We start from the raw sequence: 12,426 nt of genomic DNA, 5'->3' as shown, positions 1-12,426 counted from the left end.
CCTCTGCCGGAAATTCCTTTTTGGCTTCTTCCCGGAGCGTCAGACCGTCTAGGAACTGGTGCCCAGCCTCACAGGAAGCCAGTTGAAAAGTTAGACTATTCCATACGTCTGAGCCCTTTAAAAACACCTAAGGACAGTAGAGACAAGGGCCAGGAGGGTGGCTCCACGGCTGGGAAGCTGATCTCATGAGCTGGGAGAGAAGGCAGCTGGGACAGAGAAGGGAACACCAGGTAAAGGGTGCTAGGAGGGCTCCCTTGGGATGGGCGATGTGGGCTGAAAGGAGACTGTGGACCGAACATGATGCGCTTCGCACCTATATCGCAAACCACAACACCCAAAGGGAGAGAGGGAGTAAGAGGGAACGTGCCTGACACAGAGGCTGGTGGGGGGGTGGAGGGGGGTGTCGGGAGGGGTACTGGGAGCAGTGGTGGCGGAGAATGGGCACTGGTGGAGGGATGGGCACTCGACCCTTGTATGACGGAAACGTGACCTTGCAAGCTTGTAAGTCTGTAACTGCATCTCACCGTGATTCATTTAAAAAAATTAAAATTAAAAAATATATATATCACTGTATCACTGTCACTGTCACCCCGTTGCTCATCGGGATGACGCCAGTAGCGTCTCCATTGTGAGAATACACCATATACCATTACTCCGGGGCCACTGTAGTCACCTTTTTAAAAGGCTGTGAGCAGTGGAAAACTGATTATCAAATGCCTCCTTCTCAGTAGGGCTGTTTTTTTTGGGGGGGGGGAGGAAACTCCAAGAACAATAATGAGTTTTGTGTTGAAATATGGAATGTAACCAAGGTAAAGAGAAAATGAAATTTATCAGTTACGCAGGCGGGGGTGGGAGGTATACTGGGGCTTTTGGTGGTAGAGAACGGGCACTGGTGAAGGGACAGGTGTTTGAGTATTGTACAACTGAGACATAAGCCTGAGAACTTTGTAACTTTCCACATGGTGATACAATAAAATAAATTTTAAAAAAAGAGAAGGAGATATAGAGCCAGGAAAATAAAAATAAAAAAATAATAATAAAAAGTCTGTGACAGGACGGGGAGGGAGAGGAGAGGGCCAAGCCAGGTGCCTCGCCATGTGGCCCGCTGATCCTCAGACCCCTCAGACCCCTTTTGGCCTCATGGGCACTGCCAGGAGGGGTCAGTGAGCAGAGAGCCGCAGGGAAGCCCCGCACACCACTGGGTGCGGCTCCAGACCCCCCAGTCAGACGAGAGGAGACAGGCTGAGTATCGAAGTCATCGGCTTGGCACGTGGATGACTTTCACAGGGGGAGTAGCTGGGTTTCAGGGACTGCAGGAAAGGGCGTTTCTAACACTGAGCCCCCCAAAGCTAGGACGGTCAGGCCTGATCCCGAGCAGGTCAGTCATCACTGGGTGGGCGAAGGCCGAGCCTCTGAGTGAGGGTTGCAGCCCCCACCCCGGGCTGGGGGCAGGTGCTTGCCGTGACTCAGCCAGCCTGGGTTGGAACCCCGGCACCCCAGAGGCCCTTCCTCGAGCACAGAGGCGGAGTCAGCCCGGAGCACCCACAGGAAGCAGACACAGTGCTCGGCTCTGGGGGACAGGTCCGCCAGAATGCCAGAGGAGACTGGGGCAGAAACCCCTCGCCCTGCTGCTTTGGGCCCACCCGCTGTCCGAGGGGTCTCAGGATCTCAGGGGTCTCAGGGGAGTTGGGAGGCAGCTTCCCGGGGCGCTCGCTGGCTCCCCACCCATGTCCCTTCTCCTACCCCCAGCCTAAGCCCCCGTTCACATGCTGCTGGCAACCAGGATGGTCCAGGCACTACCCCCCACCCATGTCCCTGCCTGCTCACCCCCCACCAGCCCACCCGCCCCAGCCCTCGCTCTGCACCTCTGCCTCCTCAGCACGCCCTCTCCAACAACTGGAGCCCCTCCCAGTAGAGGGACCACAGCCCACTCTACTGAAGAGTGGACGGTCACACGTGAGTGTGCATGAGAACACACTCATTGTACACACATTCATACTCACGCACACATATACACGCACACATACATGCACACACTGCACACATTCATGCACATACACACACTTATGCTGAACACATGCACACACATACACACTGCGTACATGCACATTGCACACATTCATGCACACTCATGCTTGTGTGCGTACACCCATGCATACATGCATACACATATATGCATGCACACTCATCTTCATTGCACACACATCCATGTGAACATACACATTGTGAACATACACACATGTGAACATACACATTGAACACACACGCACACTGCACACAAGTACACACCTGTGCTCAAACTACATGCTGATGTGTGCACATACTCTCATGTTGTAGATGAGAGCACACACATTTGCACTATACAGTCGTGGTCACACAACACCCACATTTATGCACACATGCATGCACGCACATGCACACACTTGTGCTCACAGCACACACATACACACTATGCAGACATTCATGCTCGCACCACACACATGCACGTGCATGCTCACATTGTAATGTATGCACGCAGGATCACACTCATGCACACATTCTCCACTGCAGGCACGCATGACACACGCTTGCTCCACAGACATGTGCACAGATTCATAGCCACATCCCAACAGGAGCCAGACCCCAATGAAGCATGTGTGCCCTCCCCCACCACACAGGGGCCCAAACCCTCCCCTCCCTCCCCTCAGCCCCTGCCTCTGCACCCCCATCCCCTCCATCTTCATGAGACCATCGGGCTCCCCTCCAAGCACCGTCCTTCCGGAACAGTCCACGTCCCTCTAAGGCCCCTGGGGACAGGGCACTCCCCACAGAGTCCCCTTCTCCTGCAGCCAGGACCATGTGGCCCGGGGCCTGGTTCAGTCGGTTCTGCAGGTGAGTCCAGGTGACCCATCAGGCTTCCTGTGGGATGCCCAGTGTCCACGGGTCGGGGGGAGCCCGGTTCTGTTTGGAAACTCGCCCCTGTGGGGACAGTGGGGGGCTGCGTCTACACCAGCCCTGGGCTCGGGCTGGGGCAGAGGTGGCTGCCCGCCGCCCCTGAGCTCTCTCACAGCCACACACTGGGCAGCCTGCTCCTGGCTGACGTGACCTGCAGGCCGCCCCCCCTAAAGGGGCTACCCGGGGTCCCCAGCTCTGACCACCCCTCCCCTAGAATCGGCTCCTGGCTGACTGACCTGCAGGCTGGACCCCCGCCCCCCGCAGGGAGGGGCCACCCAGGGTCCCCAGCTCTGACCTCCGTCCCCCACCCAGGCGCGTGTGCCAAGTGTTGCCCTGTGTTCCAGGCGCCCAAGAAGCACCTGCAGAACGGCATCATCCGCGGCTACCAGATCGGGTACCGCGAGTACAGCACGGGCGGCAACTTCCAGTTCAACATCGTGAGCATCGACACCACGGGCGACAGCGAGATCTACACGCTGGACAACCTCAACAAGTTCACGCAGTACGGGCTGGTGGTGCAGGCCTGCAACCGCGCGGGCACCGGCCCGTCCTCCCAGGAGATCATCACCACCACGCTGGAGGACGGTAGGCAGCGGGGGGCGCGGGCGGACTCCCGGCTGACCCCCCGCCCGCCCCCCCAGCCTTCTCTGCTGCCCACCCACTGGGCAGGCCACCACCGGGTTGGACGGAGGCTCTCGCTCGGACTCCGGGGCCTGACCGAATGCAGGGGGAAAAACGATTTTCTAAGAATCTCTCTCAAATCAGTATTAAGAAGAGCCCCCTCCCCACACGCCCCTGCCCCCAGCTCCCTGAGCCCTCCAGCCGCGAGTGCGGAGCCCGCGCGCCCCCTAGTGGCCACAGGGCGGTACTGCTCCTTGCCCCCAGAACAGCCCCCCAGCTGGGTTCTTGGTTCCCTGGACTTAAGGAGGGGGCGTCCCTGGGGTCCTGCGGCCCGGCCCCTTAGGGCAGGAGGCAGGCAGGCAGCTGGGCTGATCGCAGCGGATGCGCTGCAGAGTCCAGTGCCCCCCTGGGTGACCAGCTGCAGGTTCCTAGGCTGAAGAAAGTAGGATTAGCACCTGCGGCTTCAGGAGGAGGAGGAGGAAGGTCCGAGGAGCACTAGCAGGCTGGGGCCCAGGGCACAGCGACCCCGAGGGCCCTTCTTCCAGGCGGAGATCCCCAATGCCCGGTGTGCAAAGTTGGCATGGGGCACACAGGAACCTGACTTTGCATATTCCCCAAGGCTGACCGTGTATTCCCTCAGGCTGACCGTATATTCCCCCAGGCTGACCGTATGTTCCCCCAGGCTGACCGTATGTTCCCCCAGGCTGACCGTATATTCCCCAGGCTGACTATATATTCCCCCAGGCTGACCGTATATTCCCCCAGGCTGACCGTATATTCCCCCAGGCTGACCGTATATTCCCCAGGCTGACCGTATATTCCCCAGGCTGACTATATATTCCCCCAGGCTGACCGTATATTCCCCCAGGCTGACCGTATGTTCCCCCAGGCCGACCATATGTTCCCCCAGGCCCACCGTATATTCCCCCAGGCTGACCGTATATTCCCCCAGGCTGACCGTATATTCCCCCAGGCTGACCGTATATTCCCCCAGGCTGATCGTATATCCCCCAGGCTGACCGTATATTCCCCCAGGCTGACCGTATATCCCCCAGGCTGACCGTATATTCCCCCAGGCTGACCGTATATCCCCCAGGCTGACCGTATATTCCCCCAGGCTGACCGTATATATTCCCCCAGGCTGACCATATATTCCCCAGGCTGACCGTATATATTCCCCAGGCTGAGTATATATTCCCCCAGGCTGACTGTATATTCCCCCACGCTGACTGTATATTCCCCCACGCTGACTGTATATTCCCCCCAGACTGCCTGTATTTCCCAGACTGACTGTATTACTCCAGACTGACTGTATTCCCCCAGACTGACTATCTATCCCCAGGCTGACTGTATTTCCCAGACTGACTGTATCCCCAGGCTGACTGTATTTCCCAGGCCGACTGTATTCCCCCAGGCTCTCCTGCCTGCTCTCTCTTTCCCCCACACTAGGCTACAGGGTTGAACATGAATCGGCTGGTTACAGGCCTGGGTTGGTTTTGTGGGTGCTTAGTGCATCCAGTAGCTGGACCCCCAAGTCTGTGTCGGAGGCCACACACCGGCGACAATCACGGCTTCCCTGCGCTGGCCCGCAGGGGCTCCTGGGAAGGACGGGCCAGAGAGAGAGTGGAGCTTGACCGTGCTGCAGGGGCTCCCGGCAGGACAGGCCAGAGAGAGTGGAGCTTGACCGTGCGGCCTTGGTCAGGGCTCACCCAGTTTGGCTCCCGGCACTCCCGTGGTCTCCAAGCCCCACCCGGAGTGATCCCTGAGCACAGAACCAGGAGTCCTCCCTGAGCACTGCGGGGTGTGGCCCCAGAAACAAAGCCAAAAAGCCCACAGGCAGTGTAATGGCCTGTCCCACTGCGACTTGTCTTGTGACCCGCGGCCTCTCTGGGGCCGAGCTGACCCCGGGCACCCCACCACCATAAGCTGCACCCACTCTCAGGCCCACTCACCGAACTTGGCCCAGCTGTCCAGGTTTCACTGGGAGTCAGCACAAAGGTGTCCCCGAGCCCCACCCGGGGGGCCTGCCCCGCCAAGAGGTCGTCCTCAGCCCTGCGGCCAGGACGGCCTCCTTAAATATGAAGCCGCCAGCCAGAGGCTGACCGGGGTATGTGGCAGTGACATATCCAGGGGTGGGGGTTGCTGCCTGCCCCCCTGAGCACTGCCGGAAGTGCTCTGGCACCCTAAGGGAGGCCTCCACCCCCCAAAAAATGTGGGGCAGCTATGCTGGAAGAGACTGCTTCGCGGGACATAAACTTTGGTATTCTGTGTTATTGTTCTATCCATATGGGCAAAAGATGCTTGGTCAGCCTGTATTCTGAGGGACAGAGTCCAGATTCATTGTTTGTCTGTTTGTTTGTTTGTTTGGGACTGGAGCCATAGCGCAGCAGGTAGGGCGCTTGCCTGACATGCGGCCAACCCGGGTTCGATTCCTCTGTCCCTCTCGGAGAGTCCGGCAAGCTACCGAGAGTATCCCACCTGCACGGCAGAGCCTGGCAAGCTCCCTGTGGTGTATTCAATATGTCAAAACCAGTAACAACAAGTCTCACAATGGAGACGTTACTGGTGCCCACTCGAGCAAATCAATGAAGAACAGGATGACAGTGATACAGTGCTACATTGTTTGTTTGGCGGGGGGGAGCACACCTGATGTAGCTCAGGACTTACTTCTGGCTTGGTGCCCAGGGATCACTCTGGGACCCTACGGGGTGCCGGGGATTGAACCCCTGCTGGTGTATGCATGGAAGTGCTCCACCCACTGCACCATCTCCCTGGCCCTCAAATTTCTCCTTTGCTGGCACATCAAGTAACGCTGGCGGCCTCACGAGGCGTGTCCAGTGCTGCTCTGCTGACACAGCAGCTCACCGTGATTCTAACCGACGGCATCTCTGACGGTTTCCCGCAGTGCCCAGCTACCCCCCGGAAAATGTGCAAGCCATAGCCACGTCCCCGGAAAGCATATCAATATCGTGGTCCACGCTCTCCAAGGAAGCCTTGAACGGGATTCTGCAGGGCTTCAGGGTCATCTACTGGGCCAACCTCATGGACGGAGGTAAGAGGGCCGCAGTGTGTCCGCGGAACTCGCACCCGGGGCCCCGGAGACGAGGGTGGGGGACCCTGCCTGCTCCGTCTCTGGGCTGGTGCCGGCACGTGTTGGCCGAGGTGGCTTTGCTGACAATGAGCGTCAGCCAAGTCTCTTGACAACACCAATATCTGATGTGTGTCCGGAAAGTTCTATGCAGGGGTCCCCTTCCTCCTTGCTGACTGGGCCTGCTTAAGTCTGTAGTTGAACGGGGTGGGGGGGGGGGGATTTCGGGAAAATTCTGAGCATCAGACAGAAATGTGATTTCTTACTAACCAGATACAGGTAAGTCATCTCAAACTCTCATTTTTATTTATTCATGCAGCTCCTCCTCGTGCTCCTCCTCCTCTTTGTCCCAGTCTTCCTCCTCCCCTCCTCTCCCTCCTCCTCCCATGCTCCTCCTCCCCATCTGCCTTCCTTGTCCTCCTCTTCCTCATCGTCTTCTCCCTCCTTTTCCTCTCCTTATTCTCTTCCTCCTCCTCTGTGTAAACACAAAAGGGGCAGTGGGGCTCTATCTCTCCCGCCTGCGTTTGGTGGTCTCACGCCGCTTCCCCCACCCCCGGGAGGTTGATGGCGATGACGAGGCAGGCGAAGGAAGGAACGAGGGCCAGGCTGGTGGGTCTCAGTTGCAGTTTATTCCATTCCCATCTCCATTCCCCTCTGATTCTCCTCCTGCTTCTCCCTCCCCCAGGCTACTTCATTCTCCTTCTCCATCTCTCTTCGATCTCCTCCTGCCTCTCCCATTCTCCTTCTCCTCCTGGCTCTTGATCCGGATCCCCCACCCACTCTTCCAGCCTAGTTAAATCCCCCAGCATGAGGGCTTGGGGCTTACACATAGGTGTGGTCACAATCAATAGAGGTAAAGTTCTTTCCCTCAGGGGATGCTGCTTCTAGGACAGACTCTCTTTCAGCAGGATGACCCACCCAAGAGCAGAATGCCATCTAGGGGTGCTGTTTATCTTTTCCTTAGTCCAAAAATCATGTAAACACACACCTTAATTCTACTTCTTAATACTCTTCATTTTGTATGGACACAGTAAGAGAGACATTAAGCTTATAGAATTGCTCTCCTGGGGCCATCTCGATCTCAGACTACAGTGCTCAGGCCAGATTAGTCTTTCCTATCCCTAGCAGGGTCCTAGTCTCGTCGTTACTTTTGGATCATGACAGCATTTGTCCATGATCAAGCTCTTATAGTTAAGAATCGTGGCGCTTTGGCCTGGCCCATCTCAATGCCAGGGTAGCTCACAGCTTGCCCTGGGTTCCATTCAGTCCCTCATTGGGACCCTGCTTTGGGGTGCAGGGAACTAAGGGCAATTGAGGCCTAACTTGAGAAATCAGACGCCCAGGAGTGAATAATATTTGAAGCCATTTAATTCCCAAGTTGCAAAAGCATAATATTAACTGTCTTCTGTGTCTACACAAAAAGGACATTGCTTTAAAGTAAACTATTCAAAAGGCATAAGGAGAGGAGAAAGGCAATATTTCACTCATACATATAAAATCATAGATTTCTGAGGAATCTGACCTTAGAAGTTAACAGAGTCTGATTAGGGGGGAAAGGCGATAGACCTGCTGGGGAAGAGAACATAGAGAAGTGGTTACAGATAAACAAAGGGAATGGAGTGACTCGGGAGCACTGTGATGGGTGTGACCCGATAAACCTAAGCTTCTTGTGGCAAGGAGGAAAGGACAGACCAATGTTACCCTACACTCCTCTCTCTCCTCCTCCCATTCCTCCTTTTCATCTCCATTGTTCCCCGTTTCTTCCTCCTTTCCTTCCCCTTCCTCTTCCCCCTCCTGTTCATCCCTCACCCTCTACTTCTCCCTCCTCTCCTCCCTCCTCTCCCCCCCCCCGCCCCTTTCCCACCCCCTGTCGTTCTTTCTTTGCATTCTTATATCTCCATGCCATCGTAGGACAGCGCTGTCCCGTGTGTTTGATTAAGGGTCTTTCCGGGACTTGGGGGCTGCAGGTCTGGGGACCCGGCGTGTCCTGGGCACGGCTTGGCACGCTGGTTTCCGGGCGGTGGGAGTCGCTGCGTGAGGCTGTCCCCGCCAGTGGGCGTCCCGGGCTCTGGGCTCATCAGCACCAACCGGGCGGGCGGCCACAGCAGCTACCGCGGGTCTGTCTCCCGGCTCCTCCCGGCCCCACGCCCTGCCCTGCTCCAGCCCTGGGGCCGGCACCCAGCCGGGCGGAGGGAGGCGGGTCCTGAGGCGGCAGAGAGCTCCCCGCCGCGGCAAGGGACGGAGACAGGTAGCAACCGAGGCTCAGTTGGGCTCTGAGCAGGCCCTTGGGTCAGGGGTGACAGCCGCCGAGTCTCTGCCTCCGGGCCCGTGTCAGGCACGTCCACCGAGCCCAGCCCGTGTGGCCCACAGAGCAGGTGCATTTTCCCTATGGAATGTTCTAGAACAGGAAGCGAAGGTGGGCTAGACTCTACATACCACGGGTCAGGCACTGTACCAACAGCCCGAATCAGGGCAGGTCGAAGTTCATGAGCCTTAACTTCATACACACACACACACACACACACACACACACACGCATGCACAGACACATATACCTGCATGCGCACACATGTACAAATATGCACACATGCATGTGCATACACATGTGCACACATGCACACATGCACGTGTATGCATGCACAGACGTGCATACACATGTGCACACATGCACACACATGTGCACTCACATCACACACACCACACACGCATTCCGCAAAGCCTTGAGGCGACCTGCAGTGTCCAGAGGAAACCGAGTGTGGCCATCTCGACCAGGGCCCCTGGCCTTCTGCCACCACAGCCCCCAGCCCTGGTCTCTCTCACCGTGTGGAGGCAGCTCTGGACCGACCACTGTCCTCGGCCCCATGCAGGTCACTCTCCGCTCAGAGGGGTCTAGCCTCGGTGCTGGCTCAGGCTCAGGCCGACTCGGGCCCTTCCTCCCTGCACCCCACCCCCCGGGCCTGGCCACCGCTGGCCTGGGGCTTCTGGGGCGCTTCTCACTGACTACGGGTGACCCCAGTTGTCCCCGTGACCTGGGCGGTGACTCCCGGCCTTTGGGCTCTGGCGCAGGCTTCTAGGACAGGGGCCGAGCTCAGAGAAAGGCCAGTTCCCTGGTCAGTGTGCTGCTCCCGGGGCGGCCACGGGGCCCAGGGCTGAGTGTCCCTCTGCCCGTCCCCTCGCCTGGATGGCGTGGGAAAAAGGTCCTGCAGAAGCTCAGGCCCGGAAATAAACAGGGGCTCGGGCCAAGCTGGGAACCAGGTGAAACACCATCGCCCCCCGTTAGCCCTGCTGCCTGCTGGAGTCCACACAGCTGCCCCCACCAGGGCCGCCCCTCCCAGGCCAGCTGGCTGCCCAGCGAAGGGGCCTGCGGGAGGCAGGGACACCTGCCAGCCCCGGGGGCCCAGGTGAGGGGGAGAGGTTGGGGGATGCTCGGGGCCCCATTCCTGCCAGCCCACGGCCCCCCGGAGGAGGTCAGCTCCCCCGTGCCCGCCTCCCACACTGCCCCGCGCCCGGCTTGCCCGCTGTAGCTGCACGCACCCGTGCCGGCCTCACCCAGGGCTGGCACACTCTCAGCCCGAGGCTGCCACGTGGCTGTCAGCAGGAGCGCTGAGGGGTGCACGCCGGGTGAAGGGAGGCGTGTGTGCCCCCGGCCTCCTCTCGGGTGCCTGAGAAGGCAGCAGCCTAAAAATACACGGGCGGGAGCTTATCGCTGGGGAGGCACAGAGCGCGCCCTGTGGGAGTCGGGGAGAGGGGCGGGGGGTGCCCTCGAACCCCCAGCGTGCCAGGTGGGGGGCTCACCCTGGGTCACTGAGCAGGGAGGGGCCCCCTGGGGTGCCGGTGTTGATGAGACGAGCCGTGAAGTGCAGGGCGGACTCGCCAATCTCCCGCGCCCGCGCCCAGACATGGATGACAGGTGGGGGCTGGTCTTGAAGAGTCTCCCGGGGAGCCCGGCCCCTGCCCGGGGCACCATCTCGGGGCGAGATGGGGGGATAAGAGAGATACGGGGCCAGTGGCAGGACCCCCGGCGGCCTTGGCATCGTCTCTGGGAGGGACGGAGCGATGCAGGGCCCCAGGGCCGGGACCCAGCGCCCACCGCGGTCACCGTGCCCGTCTCCCGCTCTCGTCCCCCAGAGCTGGGCGAGATCAAGAACGTCACCACCACGCAGCCCTCCCTGGAGTTGGACGGGCTGGAGAAGTACACCAACTACAGCGTGCAGGTGCTGGCCTTCACGCGGGCGGGCGACGGCGTCCGCAGCGAGCAGATCTTCACCCGGACCAAGGAGGACGGTGAGAGGGGCCGCCGGGGGGGGGGCGTGCTGTGGGAACCGTCCCCTCTGCTCCTGACCCCCTCGTTGGTTCGCCATTGACCAGAATCCCAGTGCAGTTCAGACCCCGACTTCCGGGGGCGCCTTCATGGGACCAACCCATTCTTCTGCTCAGCCCCCTGTGACTTTTCCTCCTCTGTGTTTTCACTTTTATTCATTTAATTTGGGGCCGACTGTTATTTCCAACCAAAAGGCCTGGGCTCCCCGCGTGCTCTGGTGTGCCCTACCTGCCGCGTTCACCGTGTCGCGGGAGGCGCTGTGTTATGTAACCGCCGCATCCCAGGTATCTAGGCCAGATCAGCAGCACCTGAAGACAAGTCTATAATTTGAAAACGTCATGTTAATCTTTTTTCTTTTTAGTCTTTTTCTGGAGCGGGGATGGTGAGGTGAACTGAACGAGGCACAGAGGCCGTGGGCGGGAGTCCTGGGCTCCCTGCTACCGTGAAGGGCAGGAGCCTTGTACACCCAAACCACAAACGCTGGGGCCACCGATGGTGCTGGGAGCAGGTGTTTGCCTTGCACGCGGCCCACACAGGTTGGGTCCCCAGCACCCCCGTGTAATGGCCCCGCAAAGCCCCGCCAGGACTCACTCCTGCGTGTAGAGTCAGGAGTAAGTTCTGAGCATCAGAGGGGGTGCTGGGGGTGGCCCCCAAAACAAAAGCCAACAAACAAACAAACAAAACCCACAAACGTTAACACTCTTATAAACGTGACCTAAGCTATAGGCAAAAATTTGAAAGTTTTCTTCCATCTGGATGTTTTTTAAATCTCTTTCAAGGAAAGAATCAAAACCCCTTTCAAGGTTTTAGGAGCAGAGAAACAGGAGAGGAGGTAGAAGGCCGTTGCCTTGCATGTGGCCAACCCGGGGTGAATTCCTGGCTCCTCATCTGAGCACTGCCAGGCACAGCTGCTGAGCACAGAGCCTGGAGTAGCTCCTGAGCACTGCCAGGTGTCACCCAAACCTCCCCCCAGCATAAAAAATAATAATACTTAGAAAAAAAAAGATTTTGATGGGACTGGAGTGATAGCACAGCAGATAGGGCGTTTGCCTTGCACACGGCCAACCCGGGTTTGATTCCCAGCATCCCATATGGTCCCCTGAGCACTGCCAGAAGTAATTCTTGAGTGCAGAACCAGGAGTAACCTCTGTGCATCACTGGGTGTCACCCCCCCCCAAAAAAAAACCCCAAAAAAATAAAAATAAAAAAAGAATTTGATGATTTAGTTCAATGTTAGGACTTAGGTTATTCTACTTCAGATGAGTCATTCTTGCTGCGCTGGGTATGCAGCTATGTCTCAAACCTGCACGAAAGAGGGTCCCGCATATCACTTTAAGGGAAACACTGCAGAGCCGTGTCCAATCTGCAGAGCCCTGTCCAGTCTGTTTGAAGAAGGAATTTGGTCCCGAGAGAGATTAGAGCGAGAGAGAAGAAAGCAATGTCCAGCCACGGCAGAGGCCAC

At 58.1% G+C, this 12,426-nt stretch overlaps 1 protein-coding gene across 3 annotated transcripts in view; it reads left to right on the top strand.

Annotated features, from left to right (window-relative positions):
* The window catches only part of DSCAM (DS cell adhesion molecule), a 602,651-nt gene that overhangs the window by 504,731 nt on the left and 85,494 nt on the right, over positions 1 to 12,426 (top strand). For 2 of the 3 annotated variants that reach the window (XM_055127368.1, XM_055127369.1), the window contains exons 17-19: positions 3,279 to 3,519; positions 6,461 to 6,607; positions 10,772 to 10,927. In XM_055127368.1, the coding sequence (XP_054983343.1) occupies positions 3,279 to 3,519; positions 6,461 to 6,607; positions 10,772 to 10,927 (544 nt within the window). Of the gene's footprint in view, positions 1 to 3,278; positions 3,520 to 6,460; positions 6,608 to 10,771; positions 10,928 to 12,426 lie in introns of those variants that run through there. The other variant, XM_055127370.1, reaches the window with a different exon arrangement.

Source organism: Sorex araneus, chromosome 2, assembly GCF_027595985.1.
Source record: "Sorex araneus isolate mSorAra2 chromosome 2, mSorAra2.pri, whole genome shotgun sequence".
Taxonomy (NCBI): domain Eukaryota; kingdom Metazoa; phylum Chordata; class Mammalia; order Eulipotyphla; family Soricidae; genus Sorex; species Sorex araneus.
Note: the sequence above shows the minus strand (reverse complement) of the source record. Positions and strands in the feature narration are given on the sequence as shown.